Here is a 27,740-nt window from a genome sequence, read left to right on the forward strand (position 1 = left end):
GAGCCTTTTGGTCTTGGACTTGGCGCTCCGGTACCGCTTGCCCTGTGGTAGCAGAGAGAACAGTATCACTTGGGTGACTGGAGTCTTTGACAATTTTTTGTGCTTTCCTCTGACACCGCCTCGTATATAGGTCCTGGATGGCAGGAAGCTTGACCCCAATTGGTGTACTGGGCCATACGCACTACCCTGTAGCGCCTTACTGTCAGATGCCGAGCAGTTGCCATACCAGGCGGTGATGCAACCGGTCAGGATGCTCTCTATGGTGCAGCTGTAAAAAAAAATTGAGGATCTGGGGACCAATGCCAAATCTTTTCAGTCTCCTGAGGGGAAAAGGTATTGTCGTGCCCTCTTCACAACTGTCTTGGTGTGTTTGGACCATGATAGTTTGTTGGTGATGTGGACACCAAGGTACTTGAAACTCTCGACCCGCTCCACTACAGCCCCGTCGATGTGAATGGGGGGCTAGTCGGCCCGCCTTTTCCTGTAGTCAACGATCAGCTCCTTTGACTTGCTCACATTGAGGGAGAGGTTGTTGTCCTGGAACCACACTGCTAGGTCTCTGACCATCTCCCTTTAGGCTGTCTCATCGTTGTCAGTGATCAGGCCTACCACTGTTGTGTCATCAGCAAACTTAATGATGGTGTTGGAGTCATGTTTGGCCACGCAGTCATGGGTGAACAGGGAGTACAGGAGGGGACTGAGCACACACCCCTGATAGGCCCCAGTGTTGAGGATCAGCGTGGCAGATGCGCTGTTGCCTACCCTTACTACCTGGGGCGGCCCGTCAGGAAGTCCAGGATCCAATTGCAGAGGGAGGTGTTTAGTCCCAGGGTCCTTAGCTTAGTGATGAGCTTTGTGGGCACTATGGTGTTGAACGCTGAGCTGTAGTCAATGAACAGCATTCTCACACAGGTGTTCTGTTTGTCCAGGTGGGAAAGGGCAGTGTGGAGTGCGATTGCGATTGAGTCATCTGTGGATCTGTTGGGGCGGTATGCAAATTGGAGTGGGTCTAGGGTATCCGGGATTATGCTGTTGATGTGAGCCATGACCAGCCTTTCAAAGCACTTCATGGCTACCGACGTGAGTGCTATGGGGCTGTAATCATTTAGGCAGGTTACCTTCGCTTTCTTGGGCACAGGGACTATGGTGGTCTGCTTGAACCATGTAGGTATTACAGACTTGGTCAGGGAGAGGTTGAAAATGTCAGTAAAGACACTTGCCAGTTGGTCTGCGCATGCTTTGAGTACACATCCTGGTAATCCGAAGCGAGCATAAAAGGCATTTAGCTTGTCTGGTAGGCCCGCGTCACTGGGCAGCTCATGGCTGGGTTTCCCTTTGTAGTCCATAATAGTTTTCAAGCACTGCCACATCCGACGAGCGTCAGAGCTGGTGTAGTAGGATTCAATCTTAATCCTGTATTGACGCTTTGCCTGTTTGATGGTTCGTCTGAGGGCGTAGCAGGATTTTTTATAAATGTCCCGCTCCTTGAAAGCGGCAGCTTTAGCCTTTAGCTTGATGCGGATGTTGCCTGTAATCCATGGCTTCTGGTTGGGATATGTACGTACGGTCACGTCGTTGATGCACTTATTGATGAAGCCGATGACTGAGGTGATATATTCCTCAATGCCATTGGATGAATCCCGGAACATATTCCAGTCTGTGCTAGCAAAACAGTTCTGTAGCATAGCTTCTGCGTCATCTGACCACATCCGTATTGAGAGAGTCACTGGTACTGCTTGTAAGCAGGAATCAMYAGGAAAGAATTATGGTCAGATTTGCCAAATGGAGGGCGAGGGAGAGCATTGGATGCGTCTCTGTTTGTGAAGTAAAGGTCATCTAGTTTTTTCTCCCCTAGTTGCACATGGAAACTCCCGACAGCTCTATATTATCTGTGTCGTCGTTCAGCCACGACACGGTGAAACATTAGATATTACAGTTTTTAATGACCCGTTGGTAGGATAATCTTGATCGTAGATCATCCATTTTGTTTTCCAATGATTTCACGTTGACCAATAGAACAGATGGCAGTGGGGGTTTACTCACTCGCCTACAAATTCTCAGAAGGCAGCCCGACCTCCATCCCCTTTTTCTCTGTCGTTTCTTTACGCAAATGACAGGGGTTTGGGCCCGTTCCTGAGAAAGCAGTACAGTATATCCTTCGTGTTGGACTTGTTAAAGAAAAAATCTTTGTCCAGTTTGAAGTGAGTAATATTGTTTCTGATGTCCAGAAGTTATTTTCGGTCATAAGAGACGGTAGCAGCACCATTATGTACAAAATAAGTTACAAACAACGAACAAACTAGAACAGTTGGTTAGAAGCACGTAAAACGGCAACCATCCCCTCTGGCGCCATTCTTTCATGGGGCTCGTCTGGTACAAATGGTAGTCCAGGCATTATTTTTCTTGTTTTCTGTTGATGAATCATGCTGTTTTTCTCAATCATTTTGTGGTTTTACACAATTCGCTTTCATGTGTTTTTTTCAAAGTCACATAAATTCTTTGAATGTCTTCCTTTACCTCTGTCCATTTTTTGGTTTAGGTGACTTGCTCCAATTCCACACAATGCTTATGTTTAAGTGTTCCTGGTTTTTGAAGCATCCTCAGGTCAGCACCTAGTGCACATTGTTAATCTATTTAGGATTCACAAAGATTAACTTTACCTTAGTCTGGGGCTACCTAGTCTAGACCTAATTAATCTGAAGTTAAGCAACATTTTAGAAAGCCAATTTTTTAAATCTGGATTAATTGAAGTATAATTAGCCTAGCCCTGATTTTAAATTAAACTCAGTACGCAAAACCACACCTATATGTTTGGTACCAGTTGAGAACTTTGGTCTAATTCCCTGAGATCTGGATCTTCTCTGGAAAATCAGTATTTTGGTATTTTTAGGTTTACTACCAGGGCCAAGGTCAGGCAGTACTGCTCTAGAAGGTCCAGGCTCTGCTTTAGGCCATGTGCTGTGGGTAACAGCAGGCACAGGTCATCTGCGAAGAGAAGGTATTTAACCTCTGAATTGTGCAGACTAACACCAGTGGCTGAGGATTTTTCTAGAAAAGTGGCCAATTAGTTTATGTAAATATTGTAGAGCACAGGGCTGACTGAGATTGCAACCCTGGCGATGGACCCGCTCCTGGTTAAATAATTCTGTTATTTTCTTGCCCATTTTGATGCTGCACCTATTGATTTAATTATGTAATATGTTTTACCCCCCACACCACTTTCAATAACCTCTCTCTTTCTGGGGGATTTGGTTGGACCTAGTTTTACAATCTTCTCTACATACCACAGTCATAAACTCAGCAAAAAAAGAAACGTTCTCTCACTGTCAACTGCTTTTATTTTCAGCAAACTTAACATGTGTAAATATTTGTATGAACATGACAAGATTCAACAACTGAGACATAAACTGAACAAGTTCCACAGACATGTGACTAACAGAAATTGAATAATGTGTCCCTGAACAAAGGGGGGGTCAAAATCAAAAGTAACAGTCAGTATCTGGTGTCGCCACCAGCTGCATTAAGTACTGCAGTGCATCTCCTCCTCATGGACTACACCAGATGTGCCAGTTCTTGCTGTGAGATGTTACCCCACTCTTCCACCAAGGCACCTGCAAGTTCCCGGACATTTCTGGGGGGAATAGCCCTCACCCTCCGATCCAACAGGTCCCAGACGTGCTCAATGGGATTGAGATTGCCTGCAATGACAACAAGCTCAGTCCGATGATGCTGTGACACACCGCCCCAGACCATGAGGGACCCTCCACCTCCAAATTGATCCRGCTCCAGAGTACAGGCCTTGGTGTAACGCTCATTCCTTCGACGATAAACGAGAATCCGACCATCCCCCCTGGTGAGACAAAACCACGACTCGTCAGTGAAGAGCACTTTTTGCCAGTCCTGTCTGGTCCAGCGACGGTTAGTTTGTGCCCATAGGCAATGTTGTTGCCGGTGATGTCTGGTGATGACCTGCCTTACAACAGGCATACAAGCCCTCAGTCCAGCCTCTCTCAGACTATTGCGGACAGTCTGAGCACTGGTGGAGGGATTGTGCATTCCTGGTGTAACTCGGGCAGTTGTTGTTGCCATCCTGTACCTGTCCCGCAGTTGTGATGTTCGGATGTACCGATCCTGTGCAGGTGTTGTTACACGTGGTCTGCCACTGCGAGGACAATCAGCTGTTCGTCCTGTCTCCCTGTAGCGCTGTCTTAGGCGTCTCACAGTACGGACATTGCAATTTATTGCCCTGGCCACATCTGCAGTCCTCATGTCTCCTTGCAGCATGCCTAAGGCACGTTAATGCAGATGAGTAGGGACCCTGGGCATCTTTCTTTTGGTGTTTTTCAGAGTCAGTAGACTTTAGTGTCCTAAGTTTTCATAACTGTGACCATAATTGCCTACCGTCTGTAAGCCGTTAGTGTCTTAACGATTGTTCCACAGGTGCATGTTCATTAATTGTTTATGGTTCATTGAACAAGCATGGGAAACAGTGTTTAAACCCTTTACAATGAAGATCTGTGAAGTTTTTGGGATTTTTACGAATTATCTTTGAAAGACAGGGTCCTGAAAACGTGACGTTTCTTTTTTTGTTGAGTTTAGTTCTCATAAGGTTCTCCAACTGTCCAACTAATTAATCGTTTTCGTCACAATTTGATGTACACTGTAACATGGTTTTATTGTATTATTTCAAATCATTGGTATTTCATTTACTTATTATTTTTGTTGTGTCAAAAAAGTAATAATTTGTATCAATTTCACAAGTTTCTGTTCAAAAAGTAAGTGCTTCCGGCAAGACGTTTATTTTGAAATTCAGGGAAAAAAACGTTGACGCCAGGTCCCACGGTAATCTCGCGTAGACTGGAACACGGCTTAAATCAAGGAAGTAGCGAGGTGGGTAGTTTACTTCATTCATGAACATTGACATGTTGTCGGTAGTTATTAATATCACGAATATCTATTAAATAATATGTTAATGGTCTTTGAAAAATGCCTGCAGTTTACATTTCATCTAAATCGCACACAATTTGAAACATCGGGGATGGGCTAACGTTAATGCTTGGCTAGCTAGCTAGCTCGCACTGGGAAACAAAACAGTCAAGACAGGCAACGGCATCGTTACTAACGTTAGCTAGCGTAGATACTAGCTAGCTAGTAATGTTCGCTAGCTAGCTTTGCCTGAATTTGCTTTGAGAACCCAGTTATTTTCACCTGTCCGTGTGGTTCTTGTTTGTCAAACTGACAGTCTGTTGTTGTCTTTCCTTGACACTGACAGCTGGCATATTCAAAATAGTTATGTTGATTTATGAGCATGGAGGCACTTTAACGATGTTAGCCGACTGTCTATCCAAATTAGTCAGCTAGGTAGCTAATTACCATGAGTTAGTTAATCGGGGCCATCGTCTTGGTCTGCTCATTTTAAGTTTACTAGCTAGCTACCTATATGGCAGTAAAGTAATGACACAAGCAAAAGGCTCAGGCCATGTTCAGTTTGAGCTTTTTGCAGGTCAAGGGTGCTTTGGTTAAATTGAGCTTAACCGTAGGGTGCTTTATTGTAAAATACGTTGGCATAACTATAACGTTGTCACAATCAAAATAGTGTGACACATAACTCCCCCTTGTTGACACTAAGTAGCTTTGTAGTTGGTTATTATATTTGGGAGACCTTAAACAACTTTGCTAGCTACTAATTTGAAGTAGCTAACTTGGTCCAGTGTTGTTCAGCCAAGCAACTGTTATAAACTTAAGTATACCGTGTCAATCTTTCAAACAGTCAATTCCCTATCAGTGTCACTCACAATGTGGTCATATTTATGTCCTTCTCTCAGATGGAGAACTTGCATCTCTCACAGGGATAGTGCAGTCTCCCGTGCTGTCAAAGGATGCCGCTCATCGCCAGGAACACAAAGAACTCTGGGACACGGACTGCCTCTGTAACTTGCAACCCAGCCGGTTGCTGGGTGTTCAGAAGACGAGAGAAAAGATGCCCGTTGTCTTCATTGTCTGTGCCAGATAGTAGAGAGAAGCAGTGCATCTAACCTCTGTGTTTGACGAACTCCCAAACCACAACGCCTTTAAAACCTAAACACAACACACACAAAAACAACCAAATAAACTATGAACTTTCTTACAGCCCTCGTGACGTTCGAGAACCTCCATGAGGTCCGGAGGTTGTGTCACTGGGGCCCAGTGATAGCCCTGACGGTCATCGCCGTGTGCTCCTCCATGGCCATATTAGACTCCATTATCTGGTACTGGCCATTGGACACCACGGGAGGGAGCTTCAACTTCATCATGCTCATCAACTGGTCCGTGCTCATTCTCTACAACTACTTCAACGCCATGTTCGTGGGCCCTGGTTACACCCCCCTTGGCTGGAAACCAGTAAGGAGCTAAGCTGAGAAATACATCTTTATTAACCCATTATACAGAGACAAGGGAAACTGATAATTTTGCTGCTACACAACAATGTGTGAAATTGTGTTGTAGAGCAGAGTGGTCACTTAGCCTTATACCCTGGTCCTCCTGGAGAGCCAATTGGGTGCAGGCAGGCGTTTGTTCCAGCCCAGCACTAGGCCCTGATTGGTTCAATCCGGAGTGTTGGTGTTGGGTTAGAACAAAAGCCTGCTCATCCTGTGGGACCAAGGTAGGGATGGGCACGGTTAATTGAATATCCGAACGGACATTAGTGTTATATTATTTGAGTGACTGTTCATTTTTGGAGAGAACATTTTAACAATGAAAAGCTTTGTCTCAATTAAATCATTATTGTGACATTTTTACCTACAAGGATATACCATGACTTTTGACATTTTTAGTTTAATAAAATGACAAACTTTTGAATGTAGTTTTTATAGCGGTGCGTTGAGCTACCGCTGCGCATTTATCCCTCCAGGCTGCCTTGACATCGGTCTTGACATATTTCCCCCACTTCAAATAGCATTACAGGCACTCACCTAATGGACTTTCCATTATACCCGACAAAGACAACCTTTTTGTAACAGAAACAGTTTTATCATGGTGAAAATCTAACTTATTTTTTCGCTGTTGCTTTTAGCTAAACTACCGGAGAAAAGCAGCATATCCCGTTTACCTCTGTCATGTTTATTTGCGTCATTCTGGTTGGTCTAGAGCCAATAGCATTTAAAAAATAAATACAATTTGTCTATCCGGATATCCGATAGAGTAGAAATTGAATGGATCAGGCCATTGACGTGTGTTTTTTCCTCTTAAACAGGAGAAGGAAGAAGACACCAAGTACCTTCAGTTCTGCAGAATGTGCCAAGGCTACAAGGCCCCGAGATCCCACCATTGCCGCAAGTGCAACAGGTAGACTTGGCAACCCTGACTCTGTCTTGTCACTGCTACAAATGTGCTCTAGTTGTGCTTCTTTATAGCGTAATCTTACTTTTTTCCCCAGGCAAGTCTCCAATTGACTTGAATGAATGATTTACTTGAACATTTTATTTGCCCACACTTAGCTCACCTATAATTCGGTCCCAAAATGATTGAATAGCACATGTTGGGCTTTAAAGCAAAAGGGTTTATTCACTTGGAAGCAAACTGGACTAAACAGGGAGGGACTAACTGGATCTTGGCCAATAAGTTGCAAAACAGTTTGCTACGGTTTGCTACGGTGTGCACTAATGAATAAACACCAGTATAGTTTAAGCCAATTTACTGAAATGTATGCACCCATCCATTAGTTCTTTATCTCTTAGTAGATGTCTAAGCCTGAGCTCTACTAACTCACTTAAATATGGGGTGTGCTCAGCTGGGTGAAACAAAGGAGATTGCAGTTAGAGATTAACCACATAGAATGGATGCTGGTTTTTACTACTCATACTTTCTACCAATGCTACGATTCATAATAAGGAAATTGTCTGCTCTGTAACGTCACATTTCTTCCTGCCAGTGCCATCAGCATGTCAATCATTCAAGCCTGTGATTCACAATGCTGATATTCCTCCCCTTCCTCTTTCTTCTGCCTTTCTCCTCTTCCTTTTCGCCTCCGTCCCTTCTTTAAGATCCACAATGAAAATACGTCTGACTTTATTTTTTTTAATCCTCAATTACTTTTAATGTGTGTGTTGTTGTATTCACATGGCTGAGACAAGTTCATATGCTTTTTAAAATTGATAAATCATTTCATTAATTTATTCATCCTCAGGTGTGTGATGAAGATGGATCACCACTGCCCGTGGATCAACAACTGCTGCGGCCACCAGAACCACGCCTACTTCACCAGTTTCCTGCTGTTGGCGCCTCTCGGCTGCTCGCACGCCGCTTTCATCTTCATCATGACCATGTACACACAGCTCTACGAGCGGGTGAGGAGTCAGTGACACACTTGCATTTGACCTCTTATCAATTCATCATTGTAGGCTGGTTTCCCAGACCCATAACCTCACATTCATGCCGACTGTTTCCATACTGTTTCGTTTGGATATATTACAGTACTTTTTATGCTTCCAGCAACTATGGTGGATATGTAACCAGGCCAGCACAGTACACTTTGGTTCAGTTTGATTTGACTCAGTAGTGGGAAAAGGGTATCAGATTAAGCCTACTCCTGGACTGAAAAGCATGCTCAATGGAGATTCTAAATTGATAGTGCATTTTCGTCAAGTAGTCTTTGGGTCCTAGAAAAGCTCAATATAAATGCATTCTTATTAATTGTTATTATAGATATCCTTTGGCTGGAGTACCGTGAAGATCGACATGAGCGCCGTCAGACGGTTTCAACCCATCATGCCGTTCAGCGTACCCGCCTTCGCTGCCACTCTCTTTGCCTTAGGGCTGGCACTGGGCACCACCATAGCCGTTGGCATGTTGTTCTTCATACAGGTAACATGCACATTGGGGGTAATAGAATACTGATGGTAATAGTGTGCCCATTGTCCATATTCAGCTATTTTCCAGGTGCAGGGTAGACTCATATGAATGTCTAGTGGATTCACCTCTAGTAGATGACACTGTATACTTGAGTGTGTATTTAATTAAAGACATTCTCCGGAACTTTGGCGACTACTAAGTAAAAAAAAAAAAAAAAAAAACTTTACTGTCTTACCTCAATTAGCCACGAAATCCCTAGAAAATCCCTAGTTTTTCTGGAAGCTATGCTGTGCCATTTCCCCTACATTTGCCCCCGCGTGGGCCAGCCCCCTAGAAATTTAAGTTCTAGCCAATGAGCTTCAGCCCCTCGCCGTTTGAGTGACAGCTAGCAAGATGCATACACAGCAGAAATCGGGAGAGCGCGAAGCCGTGGTGCACATATCTGCACATGTGAAGTAGTAGCAATTTTCGGTGACCACTTTTGGCTCGTGTGCGCTACTTTCAGAGCTGCTGGCTAAAAACTATACAAAATCTCTTTAAGAGATGATGGTAGTACTTTTGGTAGGTATTACACAGTAGTAACTGAGAGTTTCCCATGTTTCTCTCAAATAATTCCTACCAAACCTTTTTTCTTCTCTCCACCCAAGATGAAAGTCATCCTTCGAAACAAGACCTCCATTGAGGCCTGGATCGAGGAAAAGGTGAGTGTTTGTCATGGAATAAGCAGTTTGATTAGGTTTTGTACAACCACTATACAACCTTACCTTGTTTGAAAATTACAACCTCATTACTCTTCGTCTCCTTATTCTTCTGGATATGTTTTTTTTTCACCTGCTAGGCCATAACCTTCATGATCACTGGTGCTAGTGTGTTTGTCAACAGCCGTGCCACTGTTGTCCAAAGGGCAGGATAATCCAGTAGATCTCAGCTAATCTAATAGACTAGACATCAGTGTTATTCTAGTGGCCTCTTAGCCTGGACTTAGTACAGAAGAACTTAGCTAATGTGACACTAGGATTTTAAGATGGTAGGTAAACCCTAAGACAAACATTGGAGCCAGAAAGAACCATGTGAACTCTTTCACTCTCTTTCTGTGTGTGTGTCTCATTATCAATTACTTTATTTATCTTACTCTTTTGCTCTCCCTCACTCTTTTTCACTCTGTCTCACTCCCTTTCTCTCATCTCTTTCTCTCTTACTTTTTAATGTATTTTTCTCTCACTCTGTCACTCTCACTCACTCACTAAATGTTTCTCTCTCTCATGCTTTCACTCGTTCCTGCCTCGTTTCTCTTTTTCCCATTCCATCTCCTCCATCCTCAGGCCAAAGACAGAATTCAGTACTACCAAACGGGGGAAGAGTTTGTCTTCCCCTACGACCTGGGCCGGCGCTGGGAGAACTTCAAACAGGTGTTCACCTGGTCAGGGAGCCCAGAGGGCGACGGCATCCAGTGGCCCATCCACGCCAAGTGTCACCAGCACACCTTAACCGTAAGCGATAATGATGTTGATGTAATATTGTCAATTAGCATTAGCAGACATTTTTATCCAAAGTTGACTTGCATTCAGTTATGCTATTATATGCATTTTTAAAGCGAACACTAGGTTTGTATTGTCATGTTGTTATGATGATGTAAAATGGAATCCAATGTGACTGACAGTCAGTTGTGTGTGTAAATAGACATCAAAACTATGAAATAACACATATGGAATCATGTAGTAACCAAAAAAGTGTTAAGCAAATCAAAATATATTTTATATTTGAGACTCTTCATAGTAGCCACCCTTTGCCTTGATGACAGCTTTGCACACTGACTTGTTGGAAAGGTGGCATCCTATGATGTTGCCATGTTGAAAGTCACCGAGCTCTTCAGTAAGGTCATTCTACTGCCAATGTTTGTCTATGGAGATTGCATGGCTGTGTGCTCGATTTTATACACCTATCAGCAATGGGTGTGGCTGAAATAAATATAGATAGATAGATATAATAGATTTTGTTGTTGTAAGTATGTGTGGTCCATCTGGTAATGAAATCCACCATTCTGGTATGGCTAGCGCCATGCTCCAACCCAACTGAACCATCGGAACATGGGTTGTCACACTTAACAGACTTGAGATGTTTGGCATTTTCAATGATAAACCATTCTCTTGTGTTTGTTTGCTTTCTAGATTGAGCAACTGAAACAAAAAGCTGACAAGCGGGTGAGAAGTGTAAGTAGCTGACATGTTCCTGTTCAGACAGCAATGGGTAGCATTGGTTCAAAGACACCTCGTATGTATTGATGGATGGTGAAATATTTGCAACCTCATCTACTTAGGTGAGTGTTTGTTTGCAGTGTCTTCAGTATTCCAGACAATATGTTAGTCTATTTTCCCATTAATTCGGGAAAACATGTGTATGTACAGTGCATTCGGAAAGTTTTCAGACCCCTTCCCTTTTCCCACATTTTGTTACGTTACAGCCTTATTCTAAAATGGATTAAATTCATGTTTTTCCTCATCAATCTAAACACGTTACCCCATAATGACAAAGTGAAAACAGGTTTTTAGAACATTTTTCAAATGTATAAAAACATATATTAAAAAACGTATTTACATAACTATTCAGACCCTTTGCTATGAGACTCAAAATTGAGCTCAGGTGCATCTTGTTTCCATTGATCATCCCTGAGATGTTTTTAGAACTTGATTGGAGTCTACCTGTGGGAAATTCAATTGATTGGACATAATTTGGAAAGGCACACACCCGTCTATATAAGGTCCCACAGTTGACAGTGCATGTCAGATCAAAAACCAAGTCATGAGGTCGACGGAATTGTCCGTAGAGCTCTGAGACAGGATTGTGTCGAGGCACAGATCTGGGGAAGGGTACCAAAACATTTCTACAGCATTGAAGGTCCCCAAGAAGTTTGGAACCATCAAGACTCTTCCTAGAGCTGGCCGCCCAGCCAAACTGAGCAATCGGAGGAGAAGGCCCTTGGTCAGGGAGGTGACCAAGAACCCGATGGTCACTCTGACAGAGCTTCAGAGTTCCTCTGTGGAGATGAGAGAAACGTTCAGAAGGACAACCATCTCTGCAGCACTCCACCAATCAGGCCTTTATGGTGGAGTGGCCAGACGGAAGCAAAAGACACATGACAAACGTTTCGGGTAGCCTTCCACAAGCTTCCCACAATAAGTTGGGTGAATTTTGGCCCATTCCTTCTGACAGAGCTGGTGTAACTGAGTCAGGTTTTTAGGCCTCCTTGCTCGCACACGCTTTTTCAGTTCTGCCCACACATTTTCTATAGGATTGAGGTCAGGGCTTTGTGATGGCCACTCCAATACCTTGACTTTGTTGTCCTTAAGCCATTTTGCCACAGATTTGGAAGTATGCTTGGGGTCATTGTCCATTTGGAAGAACCATTTGCGACCAAGCTTTAACTTCCTGACTGATGTCTTGAGATGTTGCTTCAATATATCCACGTAATTTTCCTCCCTCATGATGCCATCTATTTTGTGAAGTGCACCAGTCCCTCCTGCAGCAAAGCACCCCCACAACATGATGCTGCCACCAACGTGCTTCACGGTTGGGATGGTGTTCTTCGGCTTGCAAGTCTCCCCCATTTCCTTCCAAACATAATGATGGTCATTATGGCCAAACAGTTCTATTTTTGTTTCATCAGACCAGAGGACATTTCTCCAAAAAGTACGATCTTTGTCCCTATGTACAGTTGCAAACCGTAGTCTGGCATTTTTATGGGGGTTTTGGAGCAGTGGCTTCTTCCTTGCTGAGTGGCCTTTCAAGTTATGTCGGTATAGGACTCGTTTTACTGTGTATATAGATACTTTTGTGCCTGTTATCTTCAGCACTTTTCGCACCAAAGTACGTTCATCTCTAGGAGACAGAACGCGTCTCCTTCCTGAGCGGTATGACGGCTGCGTGGTCCCATGGTGTTTATGCTTGCATACTATTATTTGTACAGATGAATGTGGTACCTTCAGGCATTTTGGAAATTGCTCCCAAGAATGAACCAGACTTGTGGAGGTCTACAACTTTTTTTCTGAGGTCTTGGCTGATTTCTTTTGATTTTCCTATGATGTTAAGCAAAGAGGCACTGAGTTTGAAGGTAGGCCTTGAAATACATCCACAGGTACACCTCCAATTGACTCAAATTATGTCTATTAGCCTATCAGAAGCTTCTAAAGCCATGACGTCATTGTCTGGAATTTTCCAAGCTGTTTAAAGGCACAGTCAACTTAGTGTATGTAAACTTCTGACCCACTGGAATTGTGATACAGTGAATTATAATTGAAATAATCTGTCTGTAAACAATTGTTGGAAAAATTACTTGTGTCATGCACAAAGTAGATGTCCTGACCGACTTGCCAAAACTATAGTTTGTTAACAAGACATTTGTGGAGTGGTTGAAAAACGAGTTTTAATGACTTCAACCTAAGTGTATGTAAACTTCCGACTTCAACTGTAAATGTAATATTTCTGTAGATTAAAAAAATATATATAAATTGTCAAAAATGTCTAAAAACCGGTTTTTGCTTTGTCATTATGTGGTATTGTGTGTGGATTGATGAGGGATTTTTTCCCCCAATCCATTTTAGAATAAGGCAGTAACGTAGCAAAATGTGGAAAAGGGGAAGGGGTCTGAATAATTTCCCGAATGCACTGTACCTTCCAAACGCCGACTACATTGGCATCCCTTTCTGAAGCCACGTCTGCATCATATTTCTTTACAAATATGTCGCTATAATCCACTTTTAAATGTTGAAGTTCTGATGTTATGGTCATGATGGTATATTAACCATATTATATCCTGTGGCTCGGCCAGCAGATTCAGTATCGGGTAGTGGAGGACTACAACGGAGCCTGCTGCCCACTGAGCAAGGGCCTCAACACCTTCTTCAGGACTCCCTGCACCGAGGAGCCCCGCATCGGCCTCCACAAGGGGGAGACCATCCTTGCCACCCGGGGGACCAAGTGAGTTTCTTTTGAGAACTAATCTGCTAGCTTTTGGGGGGGGGATCAGTCTGCAGACTTTTGGGGGGGGGACCAATCTTCAGGTTTAAGGCAACCAATCTGCAAGTTTATGGCTGGAAACAATCTGCAGTTTGTTTGTGTGGAATGTATTTTCAGGCTTTGGTGGTTCCAATTGAGGCGAACCACTAAAGTGAACTCCATCACCTCCATGGTGATACACACGTCTCTTCTGATTGGGGAAAACCAGTCTGATAGTTACCGTAGTCATGGTATTACTCATTGCCATAGCGATAGTACCATTTGGAAAAGTCCTGAGTGCCTCAATAGAGAAGAGAAATGGCAATATTCTACGCCTTTGGGGTTATTAGCCTGTCCCTATAATTTAGTTATTTTTGAAGTTGGTTCTTACAGTCTCCATTTGCTGCCAGGTATTATGTTTTGGCTATTCCGAGCTTCTTTTTTCAGCTGAGTGCTTTCCCACATGCRTGCCAGGTTGTCAGTTGGTAAATGACTGTACCTGAATGGCCGGATAATGTCAGAGAATGAATTGATTTCTCCAAATTTTCAGAGAATTTCAGAACCATGAATTATTTTCTGTGTTTCTTCAGATGGTGGATGTATGGGGACAAAGTGTTGGATGACGAGCAGACTAAAGGTATGGCTCCGAAACATGGAAGAATGCCAGGTTTTACTCAAAGCTTTCTCACCTGTGCACATTTTTCAGCCATTTTGCAGAAGAGAATGGAAACTTCCCAACAGAGCTGTTACATAGTAATCTTGATTATCTCCCACTTTTTAATGTGTGTGGTTCTATGTTTGCCTTTTCTGGATTTATCTTCCAGAGAGAGAAAAAATAGAGCAAAGATGCAAGTGAATGACGTGAATCTGGCCCTCCCAACACTGCAGKATTACAATAATTACCTTTACTGTATATTTCTAACGTGATCTTTTTGGTTCTTCCTTCAGCTGGAGTTCGCCTGCGGGGTTGGTTTCCCCGCCGGTGTGTAGAAAAGTGCCATTACGACACAGCAGTGACTAGTGCAATGACCAGTGAGACCAGCAGTGAGGAGAAGAAAGTTAAATAAGTTATGACATTAAGATTTGCCACAGAGCAGGGAGTGGTATGACGCTCAATTCCTGGAGGTCTGCKGTGTCTTTTGTCTTTCTCCTTGGTAATATATAATACTATATGCCACTAAACAGATTATTTTAATTCATGCGAAGTACAGTGAGTAATGTGTGATGTGTATGTGATCCCTGTGGGAAATGAACCCACTACCCTGGTGTTGCTAGCGCCATGCCCTTACCAACTGAGCCGCCGAGGTCTTTGTGTGTCTTTCAATGGGTGAATCTTAATTGTATTTTTGCGCTCTGTGCTTTGAAAACTATTGAGACTCACCCCCCAGTCACTGATCAACTGAGGAGTTCACACACCCGGGATGTGTTTTAATAGTCAAATGACTTGGCAAAGTGACTTTCACCCTTCGTCTMTACTGATCTGGAAACGTAGGATCAATGAGAGCAATATGGTGAATGCTTCTGGACTGTTTCATTCGCCTGTCAAAATCACATCAGTGCAGATAAGGAGAYGAAGCCACTTTAGCTTATTGAAATACATCCCTGCTTTCCCAGGTCAAAATCAGATACTAGTTACAAGAACACATGTTCATTTTAGCAGACACTATAATCCAGAGCGATTTACAGGAGCAGTTAGGGTCAAGTGCATTGCTCAAGGGCACCGACAGTTTTCACCTATTCAGCTCCGTGATTCAAACCAGCAACCAGACTGGCCCAACGCTCTGAACCGCCAGGCTACCTGCAGCCCTGCAAACCTGCATACGCCCCTGGCCTCCAGGAGTTTAGTTTGATACCGCTGCCATAGAAAGAGACAACTATAGTCTTAAACAATAGGGATTTCATTTGTTTAGGAGTTGAGCCTTTTACTTGAATCCGCTGTTTTATCATTTTTCCTGATGTCCTTTGCCCGATTATACAATTATGCAAATTCCTCTGCCCAGCTTTAACCCAGGGCTTCGTCATGCAATTTCTTCTCTGTATTCTTTGTACAGCCAAAAGAAAATGCTAACTTTTATTTCAATTTTTMGAATTGTTCTTATTATTTTTGTAAAACACTGTCACCCTCAAAGTGAATTAAAAAAATTAAACTTGTCCTTCCCTATAACAGCAGAGTGTCAGTTATCTTTGTATTTCAGACTCTATCACGAATGACCTTTGACTTTATTGTGTGAAACTGTTATTTTTAGGTATATTTACTGCTGTGTCGCTTAATGTCTTGGGCCGAAGTGATGCAAACCTTCAGGGCCCCTAATAACAAAGCGTCTCAGCACAGATGTAGWATCAGGACCCCTCTGTCCATATAATCTTATACATTATAGTTTGAAAGACTGATCCTAGATCAAGATGTACTTTATTGTCCATTAATTTACAGGTAATCGAAATGTGTCTAGGCTCACAACCTAACCTTTAGGACACACGTATACCCGAAGGGGCTGGAAGCAATGAGCCAGCCTTATTGCAGGGCCCTTGAAGAAAATCTGCATTGCTTGCTGRTMGAGGTTTTAGGCTGGGTTTCTGTATAAGCATTTAGTGACATCTGCTGATGTAAAAAGGGCTTTATAAATACATTTAGGGGTTAAGTGTCTTGCTCAAGGGCACTTGTTGGTATCTAAGATGATGCCAGCAACCCTTTGGTTGCCAGCTTACTCTGCACCAGATTTCCCTGTCTGAGCTGGGATTCAAACCAGTAACCCTCCAGMTGCTGGTCTGCTTCTCTAACCACAAGCCAGTGGTTGAGATATTGTTGAACTGGTGCCGTGGGTCCGTAGTCCTAAAGTGTCTCAAAGTAGGAGTGCTGGAGGGAACGGCAGACTAGGAATACGGGCCCAGGTCACCATAATGGCATATCCGTTATCAATTACATTTGCAGGGCTATTTATTATTGGTAAATGGCTAAATTGAGGACCAGCTGCCCTTGAGGTGTATACAGTTCACAATGTTGCTTCATTCTGGAGTCAATATAAAAATCATAATTTAATTCCATGGATTCAATGTGAATGTCATTGAGAAATTTTAATTCCTAGCATATTCTTTGATGTAACTTTTTCCACTGTTACAGTAATTATCTGGTATTTATTAAATTTTGTGCTAACAATGATAGTGGTGGTGCTTGTTTTAATGAATCCCAAAGAAACAAAAGTAATTACACATTTCCCATGTAAATTCTAACTTCCATAAAATGTACAGTATTTATTTACTGAAAGGTCAACAGGAAGTGAAGCTGTTGCCCATCGGGCCCTACTTCATCCTCCTACCCCTCAGACCAGTCACTTCATGCTAGCATAGAGACTGTCGATCTGCGGCTGGAAGAGCTTCTTGAGGTCGGCCCTCTTGGCCTTCAGCGTAGGAGTGAGAAGGCCGTTCTCTATGGTGAACAGCTCTGGGTGCATGTACAGGTCTTTCACCTGCACAACAAATAGAAACAGAGCATTAGAACACAATGGAAAACATTTCAAATAATTTTGCAACAGATTCTTTAAGGTAGTCCCTCCCTGTTTCAAATTATTTTTCCTCCAATTGGTGCCTAATGAACATGACCCATGTTGTTGGGTCATTTCCACCAGGCAAAAATGGCTTAGTCACTGTGTAAGAACTGAAATAATCCCTGTGTACAGTATTACTGCTCCAACAAGTGAATTTATTGATTACACGGAGACCAKCGGCCATGAGGGTTTTTGTCCTTTGTCCCTAGTCTCCTCTAGTATTACCCTAATCTAGCCATAACTTKTTCTGCAACCGAGCTTGTCAACATACAATGTGGCTGTTTGCTTAAAAATGTGTAACCAAGACTTCAAACAAAAATGGGCAACAAAGTTTCATGGTTTGGCTATTCTCATACCCAATTCACATTGACATCCATATTTGTCTGTCTTTGCTCAGTAGTTCACCACCATCTTTAGCTAGTTCACACAGCAAATCCACAGCATTGACTGTTGCTTTTTTTGAAATACTGAGAAAATCAGCTCAACACACTTAGGATTAACTGCAGTAAAGAGTATACAGTATGTTTGAAGTGGCATGTCGAGTGAAAGAAAATTAAGAAGGGCAGGGAGCTTCTGAGTTAATGACAAGATTCATAAAGTGTCTAAGAGTAGGAATGCTGATCTAGGATCAGTGGTTCTCAAACCTCTCCTCTGGGACCCCTACTCGTTTCACAATTTTGTTGTTGCTCTGAACTAGCTCACCTGATTCAGGTGTGCTAGCTCTGGAATAGCTCAAATGCACGGAACGGCAGGGGGTCTCAGAGGAGAGGTCTGAGAACCACTGTTTTTAGATCATAATGAAAAAGATTACATAGACAGGGGGGGACTGATCTTAGATCAGCACACCTACTCTGAGCTTTATGAATACGGACCCAGGTCTTAATGGGGATTGGTGAAAACATGTTGAAGAGGAACACTCACCTGTTCGAATGACTTCAGCCCCGCTTGCTGGCCCAGCTTGACCAGGTCAGCGATAATGGCCTTTTTGATTGTCTGCCGCAGGAAAAAAGGAGAGGTAAAACTCAGGCCATCATTCAGTGGTACAAAATAAATTTGCTTCAATCAGGAGTGCATTTGAAACATGGTCTTGTGAAGTACTTGGACTGTAGTAGCAGTTTTGTGTTTCGTGGTACCCAATGTATGGACAACCATTTATACAATATTTGTATGCCCATTGTATCTGTGCAAATGTATGAAGAGTATTATAGACAATCACACTTTTGTTTGATGAATGAATCCAAGGTCATGTTCATTAGGGCACGTAACGGACAGTGTTTTAAAACATTTTGGAACAGAAAATGAAAATAAGTCTTATTGATTATTATAGATAGTCCATTTTCTTCCGTTTGGTGGCTAAGTAATGAACATGATGCTGGTGTGTTCAAATATTCTGATAACGTTATTAGTGGAAAGGTTCTGATAGAGCACTCACTTGGCTTTTGCACAGCTCCTCATGAGAACCCTGGACTCCTAGTTTCTGGGCGAAACCTGGCAGGACCTCTGGGTCAGGAACCACAATGGCTACCAAGCTGGCCTACACACACACACACACACACACACATTCTGTCTAAGTATTGTATGCTGCTGAAATGTTTGTGCTTGGCATATGTGCGTAAATGTGTGTACGTTTTTTTATGCTGTGCGTGTGTGTTGTACCTGAAGACTGTCTCCATGGACAAACACCTGGGCTACAGGTGCACTGCGGATGTAAACGTTCTCTATCTTCTCCGGGGCAATGTACTCTCCCTGAGCCAGCTTGAAGATATTCTTCTTACGGTCAACGATCTTCAAGACTCCACTCTGCCATCATTTTGATTATTAGTATTTTCAACAAGATATACATTATCCTAATTTGTCAATCGGAAATCACCAAGGAACTAGATTGTATCTTGAGTAATACAGTATGTCATCATGATTGCTCATYTTATATTTGGAGCCTTATAAACAAAATATGCCTCTAGGATATAAGTATAGAGAGAGAACGAGAAAAGATAATTACTGAGTTACGTAAAAGTGTGTGTGTGCATATATATGTGTTTTTACCAGAGGAGGCTGGTGGGAGGAGCTATAGGAGAACGGGCTCATTGTAATGGCTGGAATGGAATATGTGCAATGGAGTCAAACAAATCAAACATGGAAACCACATGACTCCATTCCATTAATTCCATTACAGTTATTACAATGAGACCGTTCTCCTATAGCTCCTACCACCAGCCTCCTCTGGTAAACAGACATACATATGCACACACACATTCACACACACACACACACACACACACATGCGTGTGTAATTACTGAAACCTAAGAGCAAGCTTAGACAGGTCCCTAATGGACATGCCATCTGTCTGTGTTGAGAAAGAAAGGGTCCCCTGGAGAAATTAAAAAGGGCCTACATTATGACAGAGCGAATCAATTAACTCAATTTCCTTTTTCTTACCCCCCCCCCCCCCCTCTCTCGCCCTTCTTTTCTCAGATAATGAACATCCCATGTTGAGGCTGGTGTAGCCACAGAGTGCAGAGGGAGAGATCATTAACTAGGCTAATGGCCTTAGGGGGTTAGGACAGGTCCAACATCTGACATCTGTGACACAGCCCTCACAGGTGAGTGGCATGCCTGTGTGAATTAATTTCAAACTGACCCTGGGCCTATGTCAAGTCATGCAGCATTCATGTACTACTCAGAATTGGGAAACTCACTATCCAACTGGGAAACTGAGTCTTCTACTCGCGTTTTCCACTTGGAAGCTCATTAAGACCAGTTTTTGACGTCATAAGCTCTGAGTTATGATGCGTTTTGGCGCTTTACATCAGTTTTTTTTTACATCAGATTTAAAGAGTTTCAGAGTTACCAATAATTTTGGTATCACATGAATGCATCATCATTCACTGTTCTATATAGACCAGATTCCGACTTAGGAAATTATGCCTTTCTTATGCACACCTTTCCTACGCACTTCTCAGTAGTTGGTATTCAGACTTACCTTATGGTAAGGGCTTTGCAGGAGTGGTTCCCTGGCGCACACTGAATAAATTGAATTAACCCGCTGAAAACCCTTCTACTTGCTGGCCAACAGATTTTTCTCATGGATTTTTCAATTCAGTACATTTATCTTAAACTGTCTCTTTAAATACGCTGTACCTTTTAGTTTGAATTCTATTGACAGACTCAATAGAATATATAGAGAGAACGGGTTCAGAATATTAGGGATCAATGAAAGAAAGTCATCTAAATATATGCATATTCGTCTGTTTCAGCACCAATTGATAGATTTAAAAATACTCTGAAAATAATAAAGGAAAATATATTAAAATATTTGAATATATTTTATATATATATATACATATTTTATATATTTACAAAAATATATATGGGGGATGGAATTTGAAATGATGCAGACATTTACATTGATGGAAGCCACAATCTATCTGGAATATTTAAGCTGATCTACCACCCCATTTAAAAAAATGAATAATACTCTGATCTTGTAGATTATTTAAGCAATAAGGCACGGGGGGTGTGGTATATGGCCAATATACCACGTGTAAGGGCTGTTCTTAGGCACGACGCATCACAGAGTGCCTGGATACAGCCCTTAGCCGTGGTATATTGGCCGTATACCACAAACCCCCGAGGTGCCTTATTGCTATTATAAACTGGTTACCAACGTAATTAGAGCACTAAAAATAAGTGTTTAGTCATACCCGCGGTATAAGGTCTGATATACCACGCCTGTCAGCCAATCAGCATTCAGGGCTCAAACCACTCAGTTTATAATTAGGGTTAGGAAAGTATTTATGAATCATAAAAAACAGGTTTGGGGTGCCTTTACACACAAAAGAAAGATAACGGTGAGTTGATTAATTCAAAAATGATCCCATGGTAATGTTGGAAGATTAGTGTACARAGAATTATAATAGGGAGAATAGTGTACAATAGCAGGCTATACCCTTGCCTATTGCATGCACTAACCATGGAACTGTGTGATGACACAGTCATGGCACAGTGGCTGGTTCAAACCGTTATGGCTTGGTCTGCGCTCCGCTCCATAACCATTGAATTAGCCTACATGTCTTAAAAAAAAATATTATCCACCGTTACTAATGATCCTCATCAACAATCACATGGCTGTTTACACAGGAAGCAAATGAAGGTAAACAAAACAATGTAATGATGTTAATGTACAGTAGGCTATACCACCTGAAGGGATCAAACAGTACATTTGCAGTGCAATATGTGTTGTTATTAGGCCTACTGACGGTCAGTACTGATAGTGGCTAATATTTAACYTGATAGAAATAGGAAACGTGGTAGCTTATAATTAAGACATTCAAGAGTACCCCTCCTTGCAAGTTAAAAGGCCATACAATTGAAATGTTTCATAATGTAACATGGCCTCAGAGGTGGGGGCCGTCCTGTCACAACGTCAAGGTAATCCCCAAACTACCCATGTGCATGCTACTCTAAACTGTGTCATCACACAGTTCCATGGTTAGTGCACACAAGATGCGGATACAGCCTACTATTGTACAAAATTTGCATTAAAAAAAACAAATGTATCTACCAATTGGTGATGAATAGGCATATATTTAGATGGCTTTCTTTCATTGATCCCTAATATTCTATTTAAAGATGGCTTAAGATAAATGTACTGAAATTGAAAATCTGTTGGCCAGGAAGTAGGAGTGTTGTCAGTGGTTAATTACATGTATTCAGCGCATGCAAGGGATCCATACCTACAAAGCCCATTACGCACCTTCATAAGGTAAGTCTGAATACGAACTACTGAGAAGTGCATACTGTAGGAAAGGTGCAATTTCCCAAGTCGGAATCGGGACCTAAACAAAAAGCAGGTGAATAGCACACTTTTAGAATACTCATAGAAAAGGGAAATTACAGTACGTTCCATTTACGCGCTTCACTCTCGTTGGGATCTGACACTATGTCAGCCTGCAAAGCCAGTTCTGCTTACAAATAATGACAGTCTTGGGGTCTCGTTTTATAATGTTCTTAGACACAATTGTATGATCTAATCTGTATGTCCATGTTTTGGTTCATAACCATTGAACTTGACATGAAAATGTGATTTATTGTTTTAAAAAAAAGAAGCATTTAGACATGTTTGTAACTGAAATATTGTATAAAAACAGTGTGCATTTTTATAAATCAAGACACTGTATGACCTTGTACAACTACTACAATAAAATTGCCCTGCTGATGATGTAGACCCCAGTATAGAAATAGTGAAATTTTGAATCAGGTAATTCAATTCAGATGAATTACTGTCCATAATGGTAATCTGCACTGCCCTTTGTCCTGCTTGTAATAATAGTTGGGTTTGGAAAGTATTAACGATGCTGCAGATGACACAACCCCAGTATTTCACCCCACTGATTGCTTGTCTGGCTTTGCGTTGAATGAACAGGAGAGAGCCGGAAAGCTATTCTACTCGGTCCTGATATTAAACTCCTCTACCACTGTCATGGAAAGTGATGTCAGATTGATTGTATGCTGATAAATTCAGAAGGTTATTTTATTGTTCCTACTGTTCGGTTTGTATGTATGAGAATCTCACCGGTAGCCATTTGCCAATGTCTCCAGTGTGTAGCCAGCCATCTTTGTCCAGGGCCTCTGCTGTCTTCTCAGGGTCTTTCAGATATCCTATGAACACGTTTTTACCTTTGATACAGACCTGAGAAAATAGGAAAGTATGCGTCAGTAAGTGAAGTGTTCTAAGTACCACTGGGGAGTTTTTCCGGACCATGTGACCTGACCAGGAAAAACTCCAGCTCCTAGTTCTAAGGCAGGCAAGCCATAGCAACCAATTCATTCAAAAGGTTAAACTAAGATTTTTTTTTTTAAAGTTAAGCTGCAAAATGCAGAAATCACTCCACCATTTACTGGARGCAATTTAAAAAAAAATGTTTGCATATTTTCATTTGTTTGTGACTAAACAAGCAATGTGTAGAGAATCATTGTAACATCTAAACTTCTTTGAAATYCATTTTCAATAACCAAAAATATATCAGTTGTTTGAAGCTGGTGTGCAAAACTGAAAGTAAAAAGAAGCAACATTTTAACTTAAGGACAGTAAGTAAAGACATAGCGCATAAAGAACAGACCTGCCGCTTTTCAGACTTGCTTTCAACTAGAATGACAGATCTATAACTCATGTGAATTTGGTCGGCTACATATTGTGTCTTTAAGCAAATTTTCTACAAATTAAGTATGGGGAAATCGGGGAAAGACCATGCACCCCCCCACCCCCCCCCCCACCCCCATGCTTTTGAATGACCCCTAATGTAAACAATCTGTTTCCACTAACATTGCTACATTCTCCAAAAATGATAGCCAGAATATTCTGGATATTACTAAATAACCAGCTTGTTTTATGGTTTGAAGAAAACAACACCCAAGGGAAGTTGAAAAATAAGCTTTTACATTTTTTTTGTTTTTCCATGCATTGCAGCATGGTTAGGTAGTGACAACCACTTACCTCCCCTTCACCATTGGAAGCAAAGTAGTTCATCTCTTCAACATCAACCAGTTTCACAATGTTACAAGGTATAGGAGCTCCAACATGCCCTGAGGAAAGAAACACCTGTTTTAGAATTTGGGTGATTATATAAGGTCCCTKTTTTGAGAAGGAAGTAAGAAGAAAGGATGCAAGTGTTCTCAACTTAAAAGGATAGTTCAACCAAATTACAAAATTACATTGTGGTTGGTACAAGTGGCTAGGTAAACAAATACAAAGCATGGATTGCAGTCTCTCTTGTCCATAGACTGCTTTTAGTGTAAGGAAACCAAAAAACTTGACATTTAGATGAACTATCCCTTTAATTTAGCATCCTCTGTGAGGTTGTAAATATTTGTAGTGACATACCAGAAGTGGCGTCTCCCGGCATAGTGAAGGAGCAGGCGGCAGTACACTCTGTTTGGCCGTACGCCTCAAAAATCTGGAGAACCAATCAGAACCGAGAGATCAGTAGGGTCAGTGTGATCTGGTTGTCACAGCAACACGGACAGAGCAATACATTTGAGGTCATCTCTGCTCTCCAAACAAAAGCACATGGTCTCAGTTGCTCTGTGCTATTACAAGATCCACAATGGCACAGGACTGGTTTCATTATATAATAATGACCATCTTATGGTCTTTACAGAAAATAAAATGAAAGTCTATTGTATTCTTGCAGGGATCCTGATGAAGCTTCCAAATTTCAAGGTGTGCAACTGTGATTTTATTTWAAAAGTTTATCCTTGTTTGGTCAGGGTAGGTTCTTTTTTCATTTATACTTTATAATACGGTCTTGTCATTATCCAAAGTGACCTACCTCAGCATGTTTATTCAATAGAAATGACCCATATATGTAGGAATCAAACTTGCAACTCAGGTATTGTTAACACCTTCCAGTGGCATGTGTGTGACTTTGAAGCATCTATTCAACTGCTTTCTAGGTATATTTGATATGAGTCATGACCTGTTTTGACAAGTTCTCCTTAACACAGTAATATAATCATTGACGGAGGTGTCTCACTAAAGAGTTTGGAGACACATAAGACCTGTTCACAATGCACTTCAATCACAATCACAGAGCTCCAATGTCATCTAATTTGAATATTCTACTCCAACAAGTGACCGTTGCGTTTCAGTTAGCCCAGGGTTAACACATGCTTGTGTAAAAGGAGCGCACGCTAGGGTAAAGGATAGCCATGGGCCAAGAACATGCAGTGTGAAAAGCCCTTTTGAGTGGTAGAAAAAAATGGATGGGTAGACGGTAGATCTATGGTAGATAATAGATGGGTAGATGGTGCTAAAGTACCTGACACCCCAGAGATGCCCGGAGGAAGTTGAGAACGGAGGGAGAGATGGGCGCTGCTCCCGTCACCATCACTCGCACACGTCCTCCCAACGACTCCTACAGAGAACCGACACGACACGTTCTAGATTGTAGAGCATTCTGTACCATAACAACCTCCCAATTCACAGCCCCTGCAGTGTAACATTCTTTTTCTCCCCTGTTGCCTTTTTAGGCACAGGAAACGGTTTACATGTAGCTTCCAAGGATTGTTGGCACAACATTGGCAATAGCATTGTTGACTTCCTTGAACACGATGACTCACTCCTACTTGGAGGGTACAATACCTGAACTTTGTGGAAGATGAGCTTGTCCCATATACTGTCTTTTCTGACGACACCCTCCTTAACTTCGGCAAGCTTTCTGTCAATGGCAAAATTCAGGAGCCATTTTTTGAAGGGGGTTTGGGCTCCATTTTGGACCTACAGTGGAAAGAGAAAGGATACTCATTTTGGTCTCATATTATATAGATAGTCTTCTTTTGGTATTTTATTTGGATCCCCATTAGCTTATTCAAAAGCAGCAGCTAATCTTCCTGGGGTCCACACAAAACATGAAACATGACCTAATACAGAACATTAATAGACAAGAACAGCTCAAGGACAGAACTACATCAATTTTGAATGGTCTATATATGTTCAAACTGTCCATTACAGCTATCAACTGTAACTCTGTAACTGTAACTCTGTAACCCTATTGATATGCAACAATTTGCTGTGGGTAAGGTTTAGGTAAAGCGCTGAGATTAGTGGTGGGGTTAGTGTACACTTCAGGAGAAGGACCGCAGACTAATAACTCACTTTGTCATACACGCGGTTCAGAAGTCGCGGCACCACGGGGAAGACGGTGGGCTGCAGGTGCTTCATGTCGTCTGGAAGTAGTTTAATGTCTCCCTGAAAGAATCCGACCCTGGCCCCAGCACCGTACAGCACTGTCTGGGAGAGAACACAAGCACTTCTAGACTAGCACCCATCAGCCTCAATACTCAACTCAGAGAACTCAATGTCCTCTGCTCCCATTGGTGATAAATGTCCCTTGTCAATAGAAAACATATTTATTTGTAACAAGAAAGAAGAATTTGTTCCTCATTGACTTGCCTGGATAAAATACTAAATAAATACATTGTAAAAAGTAACTATTTGTCATAAAGTATTTGTCATGTATTCATGCTAAAGCTGGAGGTACTCAAAGATAAGGTTGAGTTAATGCAAAAAAATTCAAGACTAGTTTGCAGTTAGACTGTGAACTCACCTGTACAACTCTCTCAAACATGTGTGCCAGAGGCAGGAAGGAGATGGACACATCCTGAGTAGTAGGAACCACGGAAATCTGTGAGGGACACAAGTTGATTCAGAAGGTTATGATTACATGACTACAAATTTCGGCAATCCAGAACCAAATCCCGTGTGAATGCTTGCCTCTCTTTTTGCCATTCACAAGAAACTACATTATTATAAGATCTCCCTTTTTCTCCCACACACCTATGCAACCCCACACACGCGCAAGCAGACACGCAAGCAAACTCACACCCCCCCCCCCCCCCCCACACACACACACGAGTATAAGATCACAGTGATCCTATTAAATTACTACAGTGAGCTCCAAAAAGTATTGGGTCAGTGAATAATTTTTTTTGGTGCAACAAATTTTGTTTAAATCCCTTTAGGGAGCGTTTTTTGAGGGAGCATGCAATTGGCATGCTGACTGCAGGAATGTCCACCAGAGCTGTTGCCAGATAATTTAATGTTCATTTCTCTACCATAAGCCACCTCGAATGTCATTTTAGAGAATTTGGCAGTACCTCCAACTGGCCTCACAACCGCAAGACCACGTGTAACCATACCAGACCAGGACTTCACACCCGGCTTCTTCAACTTCGTGATCGTCTGAGACCAGCCACCCTGAGTATTTCTGTCTGTAATAAAGCCATTTTGTAGGGAAAAAACTCATTCTGATTGGCTGGGCCAGTCTCCCCAGTGGCTGGGCCTTGCTCCCAAGTGTGTGGCCTATGCCCTTCCAGGCCCACCCATGGCTGAGCCCCTGCCCAGTCATGTGAAATTTATAGTTAGGGCCTAATGGATTTATTTCAATTGACTGATTCCCTTATATGAACTGTAACTCAATAAAATCGTTAATTGTTGCATTTATATTTTTGTTCAGTAAATAAAATATTTCCTATATTACTTTCCCCTAACCCTACCACCCCTCCCGTAAATGAAGTAAACTAATTGACAAAACATTTAGGATTCTACTTCCAGTTTTATACATACTATATATTTTACAGACACAGTATTATTTACAATAGTTATGTTTTGTTTGTTTTTAGTCCCATCCTTCAGCTACCCTCAACCCCTCCCATCTATCTCTGACACAATCCAGTTTTGACTTCTATTGCCCATATATTTGTTAACTGTGCTGTGATGTTTCACAAAAGTTCTAAACCTTTCTATTCTCATAGTTTCTACAGATTGTAAATATATATATATTTTTGTTAAGAATATTATTATATTCTTGACCTAT

General features: G+C 41.9%; 2 protein-coding genes across 3 annotated transcripts in view; one reads left to right on the forward strand and one right to left on the reverse strand.

The window, feature by feature from the left end:
• The first annotated feature begins 4,802 nt into the window (after positions 1 to 4,802).
• zdhhc6 (zinc finger DHHC-type palmitoyltransferase 6) lies at positions 4,803 to 15,516 on the forward strand. Of its 2 annotated transcripts, none has more exons than XM_024007414.2 (11): positions 4,803 to 4,890; positions 5,826 to 6,381; positions 7,235 to 7,326; positions 8,168 to 8,327; positions 8,686 to 8,844; positions 9,480 to 9,533; positions 10,155 to 10,322; positions 11,001 to 11,042; positions 13,658 to 13,806; positions 14,415 to 14,461; positions 14,773 to 15,516. In XM_024007414.2, the coding sequence occupies exons 2-11, from the start codon at positions 6,115 to 6,117 to the stop codon at positions 14,889 to 14,891; spliced, it is 1,257 nt and encodes a 418-aa protein (XP_023863182.1). In that variant the 5' UTR covers positions 4,803 to 4,890; positions 5,826 to 6,114; the 3' UTR covers positions 14,892 to 15,516. The 2 variants fall into 2 exon arrangements, with proteins under 2 accessions (XP_023863182.1, XP_023863183.1); XM_024007415.2 differs by having other exon boundaries at positions 13,661 to 13,806.
• A 1,465-nt stretch (positions 15,517 to 16,981) lies between these two features.
• Positions 16,982 to 27,740, reverse strand: part of acsl5 (acyl-CoA synthetase long chain family member 5) — a 23,694-nt gene continuing 12,935 nt past the window's right edge. The window contains 11 exon segments of the mRNA XM_024007413.2: positions 16,982 to 17,288; positions 18,288 to 18,359; positions 18,799 to 18,900; positions 19,023 to 19,166; positions 22,940 to 23,056; positions 23,861 to 23,949; positions 24,248 to 24,320; positions 25,185 to 25,280; positions 25,508 to 25,642; positions 26,021 to 26,155; positions 26,472 to 26,549. Coding sequence (XP_023863181.1) covers positions 17,151 to 17,288; positions 18,288 to 18,359; positions 18,799 to 18,900; positions 19,023 to 19,166; positions 22,940 to 23,056; positions 23,861 to 23,949; positions 24,248 to 24,320; positions 25,185 to 25,280; positions 25,508 to 25,642; positions 26,021 to 26,155; positions 26,472 to 26,549 — 1,179 coding nt within the window. The 3' untranslated portion in view covers positions 16,982 to 17,150.

The sequence above is a fragment of the Salvelinus sp. IW2-2015 genome, linkage group LG18 (assembly GCF_002910315.2).
Source record: "Salvelinus sp. IW2-2015 linkage group LG18, ASM291031v2, whole genome shotgun sequence".
Lineage (NCBI taxonomy): Eukaryota > Metazoa > Chordata > Actinopteri > Salmoniformes > Salmonidae > Salvelinus > Salvelinus sp. IW2-2015.

Coding starts and splice junctions, on each gene's coding strand:
- zdhhc6 (XM_024007414.2), top strand. CDS start 6,115: ATGAACTTTCTTACAGCCCTCGTGACGTTCGAGAACCTCCATGAGGTC. Junction 6,382..7,234: donor CCCCCCTTGGCTGGAAACCA/GTAAGGAGCTAA, acceptor CCTCTTAAACAG/GAGAAGGAAGAAGACACCAA. Junction 7,327..8,167: donor CATTGCCGCAAGTGCAACAG/GTAGACTTGGCA, acceptor ATTCATCCTCAG/GTGTGTGATGAAGATGGATC.